General features: G+C 31.4%; 1 protein-coding gene across 1 annotated transcript; it reads left to right on the forward strand.

Annotated features, from left to right (window-relative positions):
• Nucleotides 1-13,051: 13,051 nt before the first annotated feature.
• On the forward strand, nucleotides 13,052-14,029 carry LOC113706531 (cytosolic sulfotransferase 5-like). The gene has a single exon (XM_027228452.2). The coding sequence runs from the start codon at nucleotides 13,052-13,054 to the stop codon at nucleotides 14,027-14,029; it is 978 nt and encodes a 325-aa protein (XP_027084253.1).
• The last annotated feature ends 601 nt before the right edge of the window (nucleotides 14,030-14,630 follow it).

Here is a 14,630-nt window from a genome sequence, read left to right on the forward strand (position 1 = left end):
AGTTGGAAGTATATTGAACTCTCAACTGGAAGTATTCAACCTTTAACTGGCATTGGCACTTTAAGAACCAAAGATATAAATGAATTAAAATAGAATTGATAATAAAAAATATAATATATTAAGCGGAAGTTTTAGTTCAATTGAATAATTTTAGATGACAATAAAATAAATAAAATGTTGACCTTGGTCCCTATCTTTTGATGATTACAAAACAAATGGGTGTTGTTAACATCTCCTCAAAGGTTTTTTCAGAAATGAAACAAATCAGATTCAAAGATTAAGCACATTTGAAAAAGACAGAGTATGCTGAACCTGTCGGACGCTCAAGAAGACAGTACCGAACGTCCGATAATCATTGCACAACTTCGGACGCATTCTTCGGACGTCCGATAGGATCTTTCGAAGTCAACAAAACTATCGGACGCTGAATATGTCTCTACCGGACGTCCGATAGAAACAAGATAATTTCTCAAATCTCTTTGTTTGCTGTCGGACACACAAAAAGTTTGCACCGAACGTTCGAAAGAATTGAAGAAAATCTCTTAAACTCACTGTCTGCTTTTAGACGCATAAAACAGGGCTATCGGACGCCCGACACTCCAACGGCTAGTTGACTCTTCAGCTACTTTCTATCCGTTGGAAGTATTATTGAGGCACTTTCTTGATCCTATATAAATAGTGGTTGGTCAGATATTTCAAACAACTTTGGCACACTGAAGATACAAAAGATCTAGAGAGATTTTAATGAGAAAATACTCTTCAAAGAAGATTTGTAGTCTTAGTGGTGTGAGGTTCTTTGTAAGCTTTTCATTTGTGAGTGAATACTTCATGAGTGTAGCTCTTGTCCTGAGGGATAGTAAAACGTCCTGACTTGACCGAGTGGAGTTCGGGGCAAGGAAGAGGTGAACCTTCCTTTGTACACAAGAGTGATTGTAATTCATCAACTTGAAATAACTTGTTTCAATTAATCTACAATCTCAAGAGAAGTTGGGTAGTTAATTGGTTTGCAATCCTTTCCTTTTTATTTACTTACTGTTACATTTGTAATATTTGCATTGTTTATGTATTTCACTTGGTTGTTTTCGATCTTTACAATTGGTATCAGAGCTTGGTCTCCTAGAGATTAAGCTCAATCGGTTTGGGAGTAAAAATGACAACCAATAATGCTATATTTTTTGAAGGACATTCTGTCATTAGACCACCGATGTTTAATGGGTCAAATTATGTGAGTTGGAAAGAAAGAATGATTATTTTTTTGCAATCTATTGATATTGAATTGTGGTTTATTATTAGTGAAGGTCCATATGATGCCTCTCTTATAGATGAAAATACTCATAGATCTAGACCAAAAATAAGAAGTGAACTGACTGCTATAAATAGAGCTCATCTCACCTTAAATGCAAAAGTCATGAATGTATTATATTACGTTTTAGACTCAAATGAATATATTAGAGTCAAAGGCTGCAAGTCAGCCAAGAAAATTTGGGATAAATTGAGAGAAATTCATGAAGGTAGTGAGAATGTTAGAGAACAAAAGAAATCCATTCTAGTTACAAAGTATGAATCCTTCAAGATGCAACATCATGAAAACATTGATGAGATGTATTGTAGATTCAATGACCTCATTAAGAATTTGGAGGTGCTGGAAAAAGAATACTCTCTAGGTGAGAAAAATAGAAAAATCCTGAATGTCTTGTCCAATGATTGGGAAAATAAAATGACTGCTATTGAAGAGGCTAAAGATTTGAATACTATGCCTATTGAATCTCTTATTAATTCTCTAACCTCTTATGAGCTGAAACTTAAGTCCAAAGTGCAAGAGGAGGAGGATGCGAAAGTAAGAAGGAGCATTGCTCTAAAGGTATCTCAAGATGAAAATGATTCTACCTCCCTAAATGAAAAAGATGCAGAAGTTGATGACAGTGATCTTGCTCTCATAACAAGAAGTTTCAAGAGGATCCTTAACAAAAGGAGATTCAGAAGAGGAGGATCTAGCAATTCATATTCTAATCAATTCAATAATGCAAGAAACAAAGAAAAGTATGAGGCCAACAAAAAGCAAGATGACAAATGCTATGAATGTGGTCAGTTTGGACACTACATGGGTGAGTGTCCAATGAAGAAGAGAAAAGGTGAAAGAAAATCAAGATTCAACAACTTCTAGTTCACATGGAATGGGTGCAACTCGACGGTGATATTGAAGAGGAAGAAAAATCTGTTCAATTGGTTTTCATGGCCATTGGAGATGATGCGGTAACTTCTTCTAACTCTCAATTTGAAAGTGATGATAAAATTGATGATGATCTTGAATCTTTCATTATAAAACTGCATGTTGAAAGAATCTTATGCTAGAAACAAGGAATTAAAACATAAAATTAGCTTTCTTCTTCAGGACAATGCACGTGTTTTTCAAAAAAATAAAAGGTTGAAAACTGAAAGTGATTTCTTAAAAAGGAGTGAGACTGTTTTACACTTTGAACTTGATAGAAAAATAAGTTTTTGTGAAATGTTAAAAAAGGAACAAGATGATTTGAAAAGAAGGATGGATAATTTAAATGAGTTGCTCCAACATAAAAAACAAAACTGTTTTCAAAGTAATAAATCAAAATCTCATTTTAAGATAAATTCTGCTGCAAATGAATTTGCTATTTATAAGAGAAGACAAGTAAGATTTATTAAACCTGTTCATGTACAGAACTCTTTGGTTATATGTAATTTTTGTTGTCAAAAAGGTCACATGAAAAATGATTGTTATGTGAGAAATAATTTGAGAAGAGGTATGAAATGCATGTGGATAGTTAGACATGATACTAACAAGTAGGAGATATTGTTAAGTTTGATGAGATTCTTGTTCATAATGCTCTTTTATAATTATCTTTTGATGTTTCTGATGTTTTGAACTGAGTTTTTCCTCGATATTTTTAAATTTTACTGAATTTGTATGATATCAAAAAAGAGGAAGAAAAAATAATAATTTTGAACTTATGATGATTTGCTAAACTTTCTGTCATATGTTGATACCTCTTTTGATATCAAATTCTCTGTGATATGTTGGTGATTGCTGTCATTTTTTTGTTCTTATACTCTGTTATTGTTGCTGGATTATGATAATTGATTTTTTACTCTCATCTTATGATGACAAAAGGGGAGAGAAATGTATGCTATGTGTAAGGGGGAGTTATTCTGAATTCATAAGTTTAGATGCTTTGTGTGAGGGGGAGCTTATGCTTATATGCTCAATTTTTTTTTCCATCCATTGTTTTGTCATCATCAAAAAGGGGGAGAATGTTGACCTTGGTCCCTATCTTTTGATGATTACAAAACAAATGGGTGTTGCTAACATCTCCTCAAAGGCTTTTTCAGAAATGAAACAAATCAGATTCAAAGATTAAGCACATTTGAAAAAGACAGAGTATACTGAACCTGTCAGATGCTCAAGAAGACAGTACCAGACGTCCGATAATCATTGCACAATTTCGGACGCATCCTTCGGATGTCCGATAGGATCCTTCGAAGTCAACAAAACTATTGGACGCTGAATATGTCTTTACCGGACGTCCGATAGAAACAAGATAATTTCTCAAATCTCTTTGTTTGCTGTCGGACGCACAAAAAGCTTGCACTGGACGTCCGAAAGAATTGAAAAAAATATCTTAAACTCACTGCCTGCTGTCGGACGCATAAAACAGGGCTATCGGACGTCCGACACTCCAGCGGCTAGTTGACTCTTCAACTACTTTCTATCCGTTAGAAGCATTATTGAGACATTTTCTTGATCCTATATAAATAGTGGTTTGTCAGATATTTCAAACAAATTTTTTTTCACACTGAAGATACAAAAGATCTAGAGAGATTTTAATGAGAAAATACTCTTCAAAGAAGATTTATAGTCTTAGTGGTGTAAGGTTCTTTTTAAGCTTTTCATTTGTGAGTGAATACTTTATGAGTGTAATTCTGTGAGGGTTGTCCTGAGGGATAGTAAAATGTTCTGACTTGACCGAGTGGAGTTCGGAGCAAGGAGGAGGTGAACTTTCCTTTGTACACAAGAGTAATTGTAATTCATCAACTTGAAGTAGCTTGTTTCAATTAATCTACAAGCTCAAGAGGAGTTGGGTAGTTAATTGGTTTGCAATCCTTTCCTTTTTATTTACTTACTGTTACATTTGTAATCTTTGCATTGTTTATGTATTTCACTTGGTTGTCTTCGATTCTTACATAAAAATACAAAAAAATGTAGATTATATTGCCAGATTCCATACTTTGTTTATAATAGAAAGACAAATGTACATTTACATTACACTAAACAAAACTAATAATCTTATTCTTTATAATAGGATAGGATAAACTTTAAATATTCTTTGTTTTTCATTAATTTTAAACGATAACTTATTTTGACAAATATAATCTATATTTGTCAAATATAAGTTTAAATGTCAATGTAAATAGTAGTAACTATAAATTGTAATTGAATTATACCTATTGAAAATGTAGAGATTGAAAAGCTTATTTATGATAGGATACAATGAATTTTAAAAAATCTTTTGCTTCACATTAACTTTAAATGATAATTTATTTGTTATAAATTTAAAATAACTTATTTTGACAAATGTAATCTATATTTGTCAGATATAAGGTTAAATGTCAATGTAAATAGTAGTAACTATAAATTGTAATTGAATTATACTTGTTGAAAATGTAGAGATTGAAAAGCTTATTTATGATAGGATACAATAAATTTTAAAAATCTTTTGCTTCACATTAACTTTAAATGATAATTTACTTTAACAAATATAATTTAATTGATTTAAATGATAAGGTTGGAAACTGGAATAGAAATAATTAAATCTTATGTTAATCTATCTTCAAATGTTAATGTACAGCTGATATAATTATATAAATTGGATAATTGAATTATATTATATCCGTTTAGAATGTTCAGGTTAAAAAATCAGCTAAAAATGTAGAGGTTGAAAAGTTTGCTAAAAAGAATGCAACTTTATAAAGAAATGTTAACAGCAATCTAATTTAAGTCATTGAGCACATCTAAAGGAATGTTATTAATTTCATAAGACAATGTCAAGACTATAGACAAAGCTGAAGAAAAAGCTCCAAATTCATCCATTGTGCCATGTGTCAGCACAAGAAGCTGCTACAGTAACATTAGGCATTTGCTTATCTTATAGTAAGGCATATGTAGACACACGTACATACATACGTATTCATACATATATACACACACACATATGAGGTGTTGGGTATTGGATATTGAGTTTTTAAGGATCTCTTATCAAACCCTATTAGGTTACTTGTTGGTAACTCTTTGTCAATATCAAAGCGTGACGAACATGTAAGACTTACCTCCTTTAGAGGCAAATTATGACCTACATGATTGATTGATATTCTAATTAATTGATTGACAATTAATTGGTATCTCCCATTAGGCAATGATTGGTGATTGGTATCCTGATTAATTGATTGATATTTTGTTAATAATTAATTAGTATATTCCATTTGTTAGTGATTGATTGATATCTATTGTTAATTGATATCTTATTCAATCAGTTAATCAATCAATTGGTCAGAAAATATGAATTTCAGTTATGAATTTTGGCAAGATTTCCTTGATGGAAGGAAACCCTAGGGATTTTTGTATTTGCCAGTAAGGGTCCCTAGCCTATCCTATAAATAGCCTGTAGTATTCCATCAATTGTACACTTTTGGGTTAGGTATAGGCTAGAAGATCCTTACTCTAAATTCTCTTTCTACTTTTCCTTCTTCTACATATTTTATATTGTTAGAATAGACAAGGAGAAGTCAAAGATACAAGAAGAGATCAACTTGTGCTTGACAATAATGGTTAGAGGTAAGTATATTTAAATTTCCACTGCATAGTACATTCACATGTACATAGTTAGTTTAACATGTGGTATCAGAGCCAACCTCTAACCATGTTGTTTAGCTTATAATTTCATGGTTTATTGGCAATCTGATAAATGTTTTAGAGATTCGTATCAAGTTTAAATGAATCAAATTTAATTTGCCATGGGATCTATGGTTTATTTTCTCAATAATTGAGATTTATTGACTAATCCTATGTATATGTATCATTCATATGATACCTTATTTGGTTATGCAATTCATCCAGATTTTCTCTAATAATCTGGTATGATTGCAAGTAATTTGAATGTTTCTTGGACTTACATATTTGTGATTGTAAGAGTTATATGTATTGATTGTTATTATCAATACAATATAACAATTCGAGAAACATATAAAGAGTTGTTATATTCAACAATCAAAAGATTAATATCATATTAATCTATGCAAGATAATTGGTTGACTTTATATGAATGGATCTAGTGGTTTATTGAATCTTTGCTACCTTATTATGAGATAAATATCTGAAGGTATGATTTCAATATGAGTTTGCCTCCATGTTTCTATTGTTATTTGGAATTATGTAGTATTTTGTGCACTACACTTATGTTCATTTATCTCATATTATAAGGTCAACATTAGTATGATTGATTACATTTAAATTTCAGAAAATTTCCTTTATAAAGTGTGTTTTGCATCTCAATTATTTGATGCATGTACTATTTTAATCACATAAAGGCTGGTGGTTAAAAATGAATATAAGAAAAAAAAAGGAAATTATGAAATTCTTTTGTCAAAATACAGACTTTTGACTATTTTGATATCCTTAAAAAGTCTAGTACACTTTATGTTTGAGAGTAGCCATATCATCTCAAACATTGATATACTATAATTTTGATCACATATGGTTTAGTGATCAAAATCAATGATTTTTTGGTCAATAAATTAACTACTGATTTTCTATGAATTTTCATTAAAAGTTTTCTTACATCATATATTTGGGAGTAGCCACAACATTTCAAATATATGGTGTAAATAACTTTAATCATATAAGATTGAGTGATTATAAAAGGAAAGGAAAATTCAATGAAATTCAGTCAATATAAAGTTTTTTGACTATTGATAAAATACAAGATGCCATGTTAAGAATTTCACTTTTACATTACTATTTGGGAATAGCCAAAACATCTCAAATATTTGATGAGAAAATTTTTTCATCACATATAGTTTGGTGATTGAAATTATGAATTTTTAGTCAACATATTAACTAGTTGACAATTTTTCTTATAATGCCGTATACTTAGGAGTAGCTACAGCATCTTAAGTATATTGGTGCTTGGAGAAATTTTGCATTTTTTTTTCACATATTGTTGAGTGATTAAAGAAATTTAAAAAAAAAATTGGCATCTATATCAAGTTGCAATTAATTCATTGAGATAGTTATCCGGCCCCACAGGGAGGTAATTATTTTGATGAGATTAATTGACATAAGATGGTAAATTAGATAGTCAATTAAGAGATATTTCTATGCCCACAGGTACGAATTATTTCTTTAATTCATTGTTCTAGATTACTAATCTTATGATTAAGTAAAGTAAATTCTATGCATATTTGCAACCTTTGTCCACAGAAAGGTTCGAATTTACTATTTGAATTGACATAAGGTTGATTCAAAATCAAGGTACAAATTTTATAGTTTTTTTTTGATATAGTTATTGATTGTTAATTCAGTGTTTCATTCTAATGATTTTATGGTTCTTATTAGCTTGATTTTTAAATTCATTCTCTTTTGTTTTGGTGCAAGTTTTAAATTAGCACTTCCATGAAAATGAACAAACCATTCTCATAATGTGGATATATTTGCTAATATAGAGGTTGAGTATGAGAATTAGAAGCAATTTAATAATTTGCTCATTTTGTCTCATATTCATATAAAATAGGGTTCAAACCCTAATTATTTAAAGTTAAATCTTGCATGAAAGCCATAAAAGAAATTGTTGCAAGTTTTAACTAGCACCATTAAAAGGCTTTCTTTTGTGACACTTAAATATTGAAGTGTATTTTAGCTCATTTCTTAGAGTTGAGAATTTTGCTATATCATTAATTAAAGTCCCCTCAAATTGAGATTGAGTTATTTCTATCGCATTTCAACCTTGATTCTTTCATGCAGAATTTCTTAACCATTTAAACCTTTATAATACACATAAAGCTATATGGTTAATTACTTGTTTTAACCATGTGTATTAAGAAAGGATAAAGATGTTAAGAAATAAGAGAAACTTAACCTTCATGAAAGAAGAAATGGAAAGAAAGGTATTTTTGTTCTCATTAAATCAAACAGCGATAAAGACCAACGTTGTTTGTAAGAGAATGATATTTGATACTCTACTTTGAGAGAAAGTAACTCAAAAGAAAATCTCAATTGTTGAGTGTTATAAATTGTGATATATTTGGTGAATTGACTAAAACTGTCAATTTACGCTGCCAGTATAATAAATTTTTGATTATATGAAAAGTGAATAAAAGTTTCTTTGTAGAAACTAAAAAAAAAATGTTCACATAAAGATAAGTGATGTGTTATTACTCATTTAAGAAAATTTGTTTTTTCAAAAATATTATTTTCTTGTTACTTTAGAATTTCTATTTTCAAATTAATTACTATTGGGTATGATTATGAATCTCATTATCCAGTAGTAGATTTTGAAAATAGTAAAGTTATTAATTCTAAAGTTTCTAGTACTATCCTTTGAATTGAGCAATAAACTGCACTTGATCATAATAATTTTATTGACAGCAAGTATGTTTATCACTGGAGAAGCTCCTTAAATTTTGGCATAAGAGATTGAGATACATCTCTATAAGGAAATAAAAGAGTTGATAAATCATAAATCTTTAAAGATTTTAGATTTATTGACTATAATATTTCAGGTAGACTGCATAAGTAAAGCAGACTATTCAACCATTATGGATGCCATAAGAGTTTCTTTATAACGCTAAAATTTTGTGAATTATTTTCTATCATTTTTGATTGGTGAGAGATATTTATCTCACTATTAGGTAACCATTCATCAAATATAAAGTTCCTTTCTTATTTGATAAAGGATCAATATTTGATACCTTTGTAAGTGTTCAAACAAGAAAGGAAATTTGAAATTTGAGAGATAGAAAATGAAGGCACACAAAATTAGAGGACAATCCTATATGTGCTCATTTTACAAATTCCTTAATTATGAAGCATTGCTAATGAGTAAAACAATGCTTGATTAGTTACATCCAAAATGATGTATCTTAAGGAAATAATGAGATAGTTGTGGATATAGTATTTTGACAATCTTTATATCTTGTGAGTAATGCCTTGAAATTGAAGTATATACTTAAACAATTTCCTCCAATGTTGTTTAAACACCACTTTGATTTTGGTATGGATGGAAATTAAGTTTAAAATATTATGTTCAGTTTTGTGAGGCTAATCAACCTACACATAAATAAACTGTACAAAGGAAATAAGGCTATTTTACTTCAAGAAATTTAGATTCCTTTACACTTCAAGAATTATTAGAACTGGAGATTTAAATTTCTTAAGAACATGAAGTAAGTGGGAGTGTTTTGACTCTCGAATGGAGTTTTGAAATGATAAGGATTCATATTGACTCCTTTGCATATGAAAAATTGATAGCTTTTCTCAAAATAATTATTTAATTATTTTAGATAAGCAATCAATTGAAAAACTCCTTGTCAAACAAACACATAAAGATAAATCCACTTTTAACCTACTGGTTAAGTTATCTTTGACGCAGTGGGAGGCAAAATGTTTTCTATAGAGAATTGAAGTTCTCTGGTTACTATGTTGTATACCTACAAGAGTTTAATGATGAATTGGGTAATGTTTTCATAAGGTGCAAATGGAGAAATCTCCATATTCAGGAATAATGTCACAAATTACCACAAAATCTCTACCAAGTTTGAGAGATTTTATTTAGGGTAATTATGACACTAATAACTCACTATTAGAGTTACATTAAATATGAAAACAAATATCCTTAACGTGACTCTTGATAATTAGGTGTACACATGTGTCACCATAATACATTTGTAGAGAATGCAATTTCAAATTTTTTCCCAATGGTATTCTTCATTTGATCTTAGAAGAATTTTTTCTAGTAAATTAATATACATTAAGGTTAGTGGAAGTAATACTATGAGAGTTTTTCTCAATCATGATATTTGTGAAATCTTTCTATCATTGATATTCACAAAATAGAATCTTAAGACGTTCATGCAAGAATTCTTTGATTACTTTTAAGTAATAATAGTGAACAATTGCATAATATTCACATCATGCATTGGAATGAATATAAATTCACCAAAGATGCTATGAAGTTATACCACAGGCATCTACTATTTGGCATAAAGTTTGTCGATATTGTATTATAGCCATTATAGTTATTTGATTTGACTATTCCCTTTCATTATGTATACATGAAAGAGTGGGAGTCAAAATAGGCAAGTCGACATAAAGTATACAATAATTATTTGAAAAGCAAAAAGTAACTATTGAGTATACAGTAAAGAGTTATTATTATTGATCAAACAACTAAAGATTGCCGGCTGAATTGTCAATGATCAAATAACTCACATGGAACTCAATAGTTCATTTCGTATTTTGCTTTTATTCTCAAACTATTGTTATTGTCTAGACACTCGAGATATTTATATGATTTTGTGCACATTGTTGTTCATGTATAAAGTAAGGATCATGTGATCCATAAAGTTAGACATTGAATAACTTATATGAAGTTATTCATAAAGTTTTTAAAAAAGCACTTGATTAGGAAGTATAATACATTGTAATACATGGAAGGAAGTGTTTGCCATGAGAGCATAACCGTCATGATTCGTGTATTATTATTTTCTAATTAAGCAACTGTTACATAACTGCTGAATTTGGTGAGTGACAAACAAGATTTATGGCCATTTTTTAACTAGTTAGTCACTCATAAGTTATCTGACTATGGCATGTGGGTCAAGTAGGAGAATGCAAGACATACCTCCTTTAGAGGCAAATTATGACCCATTTGATTGATTGATATTCTAATTAATTGATTGACAATTAATTGGTATCTCCCATTAGGCAATGATTGGTGATTGGTATCTTGATTAATTGATTGACATTTTGTCAATAATTAATTAGTATATTCCATTTGTTAGTGATTGATTGATATCTATTGTTAATTGATATTTTATTCAATCAGTTAATCAATCAACTGGTCAGAAAATATTAATTTCAGTTATGAATTTTGGCAAGATTTCCTTGATAGAAGGAAACCCTAGGGATTTTTGTATTTGCCAGTAAGGGTCCCTAGCCTATCCTATAAATAGCCTGTGGTATTCCATCAATTGTATACTTTTGGGTTAGGCATAGGTTAGAAGATCCTTACTCTAAATTTTCTTTCTACTTTTCCTTCTTCTACATATTTTATATTGTTAGAATAGACAAGGAGAAGTCAAAGATACAAGAAGAGATCAACTTGTGCTTGACAACAATGGTTAGAGATAAGTATATTTAAATTTCCGCTGCGTAGTACATTCACATGTACATAGTTAGTTTAACAGAACAATCCATCGATTGTCTAATCGAATTAACCATCTAGTACCCACGGATATCGGACTTGAACCTATGCATTGCCATCCCTATTATTATAATTGTTATCATGCTTTATAAACACATAATTAAAGAAAGCATTCCACTCCTTTTAGTTTATTTTATCTTTTTTTCGTGAAAGGAATGCATTGCAGCTTAGAACTTTAGATGCCCTAATTTTTTATGGATTCCTAAATTTTTCTGTTATCATGTATTACTTGTTTCATTTTTGAAGTGCAATGAATTATCGTTTGTATGCTTGCAGCTACTAGTACGTTTGCACGAATTTTTGTTTGAATTTCTTATCTTTAAATATTACATCCTGTTTTGTACTTTGTTTTATTTCTTTGTGTTTTCCCTTTTGTGATTAGCTTGATCTGTAAAGCTTAAGAAGCTTGCGCTGCCATGCCAGTACACCTTGTGGATAAATAAGGAAAAATTTATACCTTTCTCCTTGTTAAATTAAGTGATGTTAAAATACAAAAAGTGATCAAGTCAAGAAATCAATGAAGGGACTGTATATGCTTCCATACAACTGTGAAATGTAGTTAAAGAGAGGAATCAAGTAGATTTGGTTTAGCATTCTTACTGAATACTTCCGTATTAGTATTAATTAATATTAATTATCAAGAAATAGAAGACGCTTGGGTTCAAATCCCCCATTCTCTCTCCCCTGGCTTCTTAACTCCCATTTGCTTGAAAAATAAAAAAGAAAGAATTGGGATTAGTCCTATACAGTGTATAAAAGTCCCAAAGGGACATGAGAGAAGCGATCCAAAATATTTTCAACAACCGCATATTCGGTTTTTTCTGGAAAAGATTCTCAATAGCTGGAGTCAGCTAGACCATGAGCTGAGGCAGAATAGGGTTGCAAACGAGTCGAATCGAATCGAGTTTTGGGTTAATCGAGCCAAGTCTCGACTAAATTTTACCAAACTCGAACTCGAACTCGAGCTCGACAAGCCGGCAATTTAAAGCTCGAGCTCGACTCGAATCAATTTGAGCCGAGCTCGAGTTCGAAAAAAAATTAATTATTTTATATTTTTAAAAAAATAAATAAAATAATATTTTTTTCTTAATAAATAATAAAATATTAAGGATATATATGTAATTTTTATATTAAAATAAGAAAATAAGAAAAAAAAATATATATATACACTTAAAATAAATATATATATGCTCGAGCTCGCGAGCCTAACGAGTTTAATATTTTGACCTCGAGTTCGAGCTCGATTTCGACTTGAGCCAGTTCGCGAGCGGCTTGATTCGTTTACAGCCCACCTGCTCTCAGATTTGTACATCTAAGAGCTTGTTTTATTAGTTGTCCATTTTTTATTGTCAAGTTGTTTATTAAAGTGAGTTTTCTTGAAGTCAGTAGGAGACCGCCCTGTTTTTGTGCATTACAGCTAATGCAACGTGCTTATAATAGTCTATATAATGCAACGTCCGTGAAGCTATATAATAGTCTACAAAAGCACCGACGGACATGAAACTTGGAGCAAGTAGATTCGTTAAAATTCTTAGAGCGCCAATATGTCCACAACTGCATCCCTAGTCCCTTGCTCAAAAGATCAAAAGCAAGAGGAACTAATGCAAGAATACTGCAAGAACCTGTTGTCAACCCTCCCCAGAGAGAGATGGTTTGGTTCTTCTTATCTGTACAAGTACAATGGCTTTTGGCTCGGTCCTAAAGGGATGCCGGGGCTCATTGCATGCCAAAACCATTTCCAAGCTCGGGACACTGATTTCCTACTAATTACCACTCCCAAATCAGGCACCACATGGCTGAAGGCCCTTATGTTCACCTTAGCCAACCGAAAGATTTATCCAATCAACCAAAACCATCCTTTGCTCAAGCAAAATCCTCACTCTCTGGTGCCATTCATGGAATTTTTTTGCTCACCAGAAAAAATGAACCCTGACTTTTCTTGCCCATTGGGAAGACTATATTCGACTCACTATCCACTTACCCTACTGCCCCAGTCGGTGCTGAATTCAGGTTGCAAGATTGTCTACCTATGCCGAAATATTAAGGATACTTTCGTCTCATATTGGCACTTCTCCAGGAAGTTAGGGGCTGAAGCTTCACTCGAAGAGTTTTTCGACATGTTTTGTGAGGGAGTGAGCCTTTCTGGACCAGTTTGGGATCATGTTTTAGGCTACTGGAGAGAAAGCTTGGAGAAGCCTGAAAAGGTCCTGTTTTTGAAGTTTGAAGCCCTGCAGGAAAAGCCAAGTTTTCATCTGAAACTTTTAGCTGAGTTCATGGGGTGTCCGATTTCACCCGAGGAAGAGACATGTGGTTTTGTTGATGAGGTTTTGGGGCTTTGTAGCTTTGATAACTTGAGCAATTTGGAGGTGAACAAGAGCGGGACCCAGCCGACTGCTAGAAATGAAATGTTTTTTCGGAAAGGAAAGGTTGGAGATTGGAAAAATTATTTGACAGGTGAGATGGAAGAACGCATTGATCATATCACTGCCCAAAAGTTCTTCGGATCTGGATTGAGTCTATAGGATTGTGTAAAAGATTCAAAAACCTATTCGTTTGGATCTGGATTGAGTCTCTAGGTATTGGCATTCCTTAATCCAAGCATGGTTGTGTTGTTCCAAATTTACATGTGTGTGTTGTTGTTATCACATGTCTTGTAGTGTAAATTACAAATATCATAAAAAATTAATACTTGTTATTGATATTAAAAAGTACTAGCGTTCTATTGAGTAATTCTTCATCCTCCTCAGAACCTGTATTTGTTGTTGAATTCAAGCTAAAAACAAGCTTTGAGGTAAATTGAGTCTTCATCCATCTCAAAGCTGCAATTCAGAAAGTTTGCTCACTTTGCTCCTCCAATAAATGATTTCTAAACTTTCTGTCCCCAAATTATGAGAAAGGTACTTTTGATTTGTTGGCCTACTAAAAATCTAACGGTACCATAGTTTGTTGACGGCCATTGTCACGCTGAAAATAAGATTTGGGGCTGTATTTCTAGCTCTAAGTTAGTCGAGATAAGTGTTAAATTTGCATATTTTTAGTGTGCTTTATCGATTAGTTTTTGGTGTGTTTTAGTTATTTTAAGAGCTAAGTAATTTAGGTTTCTAGTTATGAAAAACCTGAAGG

The sequence above is a fragment of the Coffea arabica genome, chromosome 8c (assembly GCF_036785885.1).
Source record: "Coffea arabica cultivar ET-39 chromosome 8c, Coffea Arabica ET-39 HiFi, whole genome shotgun sequence".
Taxonomy (NCBI): Eukaryota; Viridiplantae; Streptophyta; class Magnoliopsida; order Gentianales; family Rubiaceae; genus Coffea; species Coffea arabica.

Bases quoted from the DNA above. Each gene is read 5' to 3' on its own strand.
- LOC113706531 (XM_027228452.2), top strand. From the start codon at position 13,052: ATGTCCACAACTGCATCCCTAGTCCCTTGCTCAAAAGATCAAAAGCAA.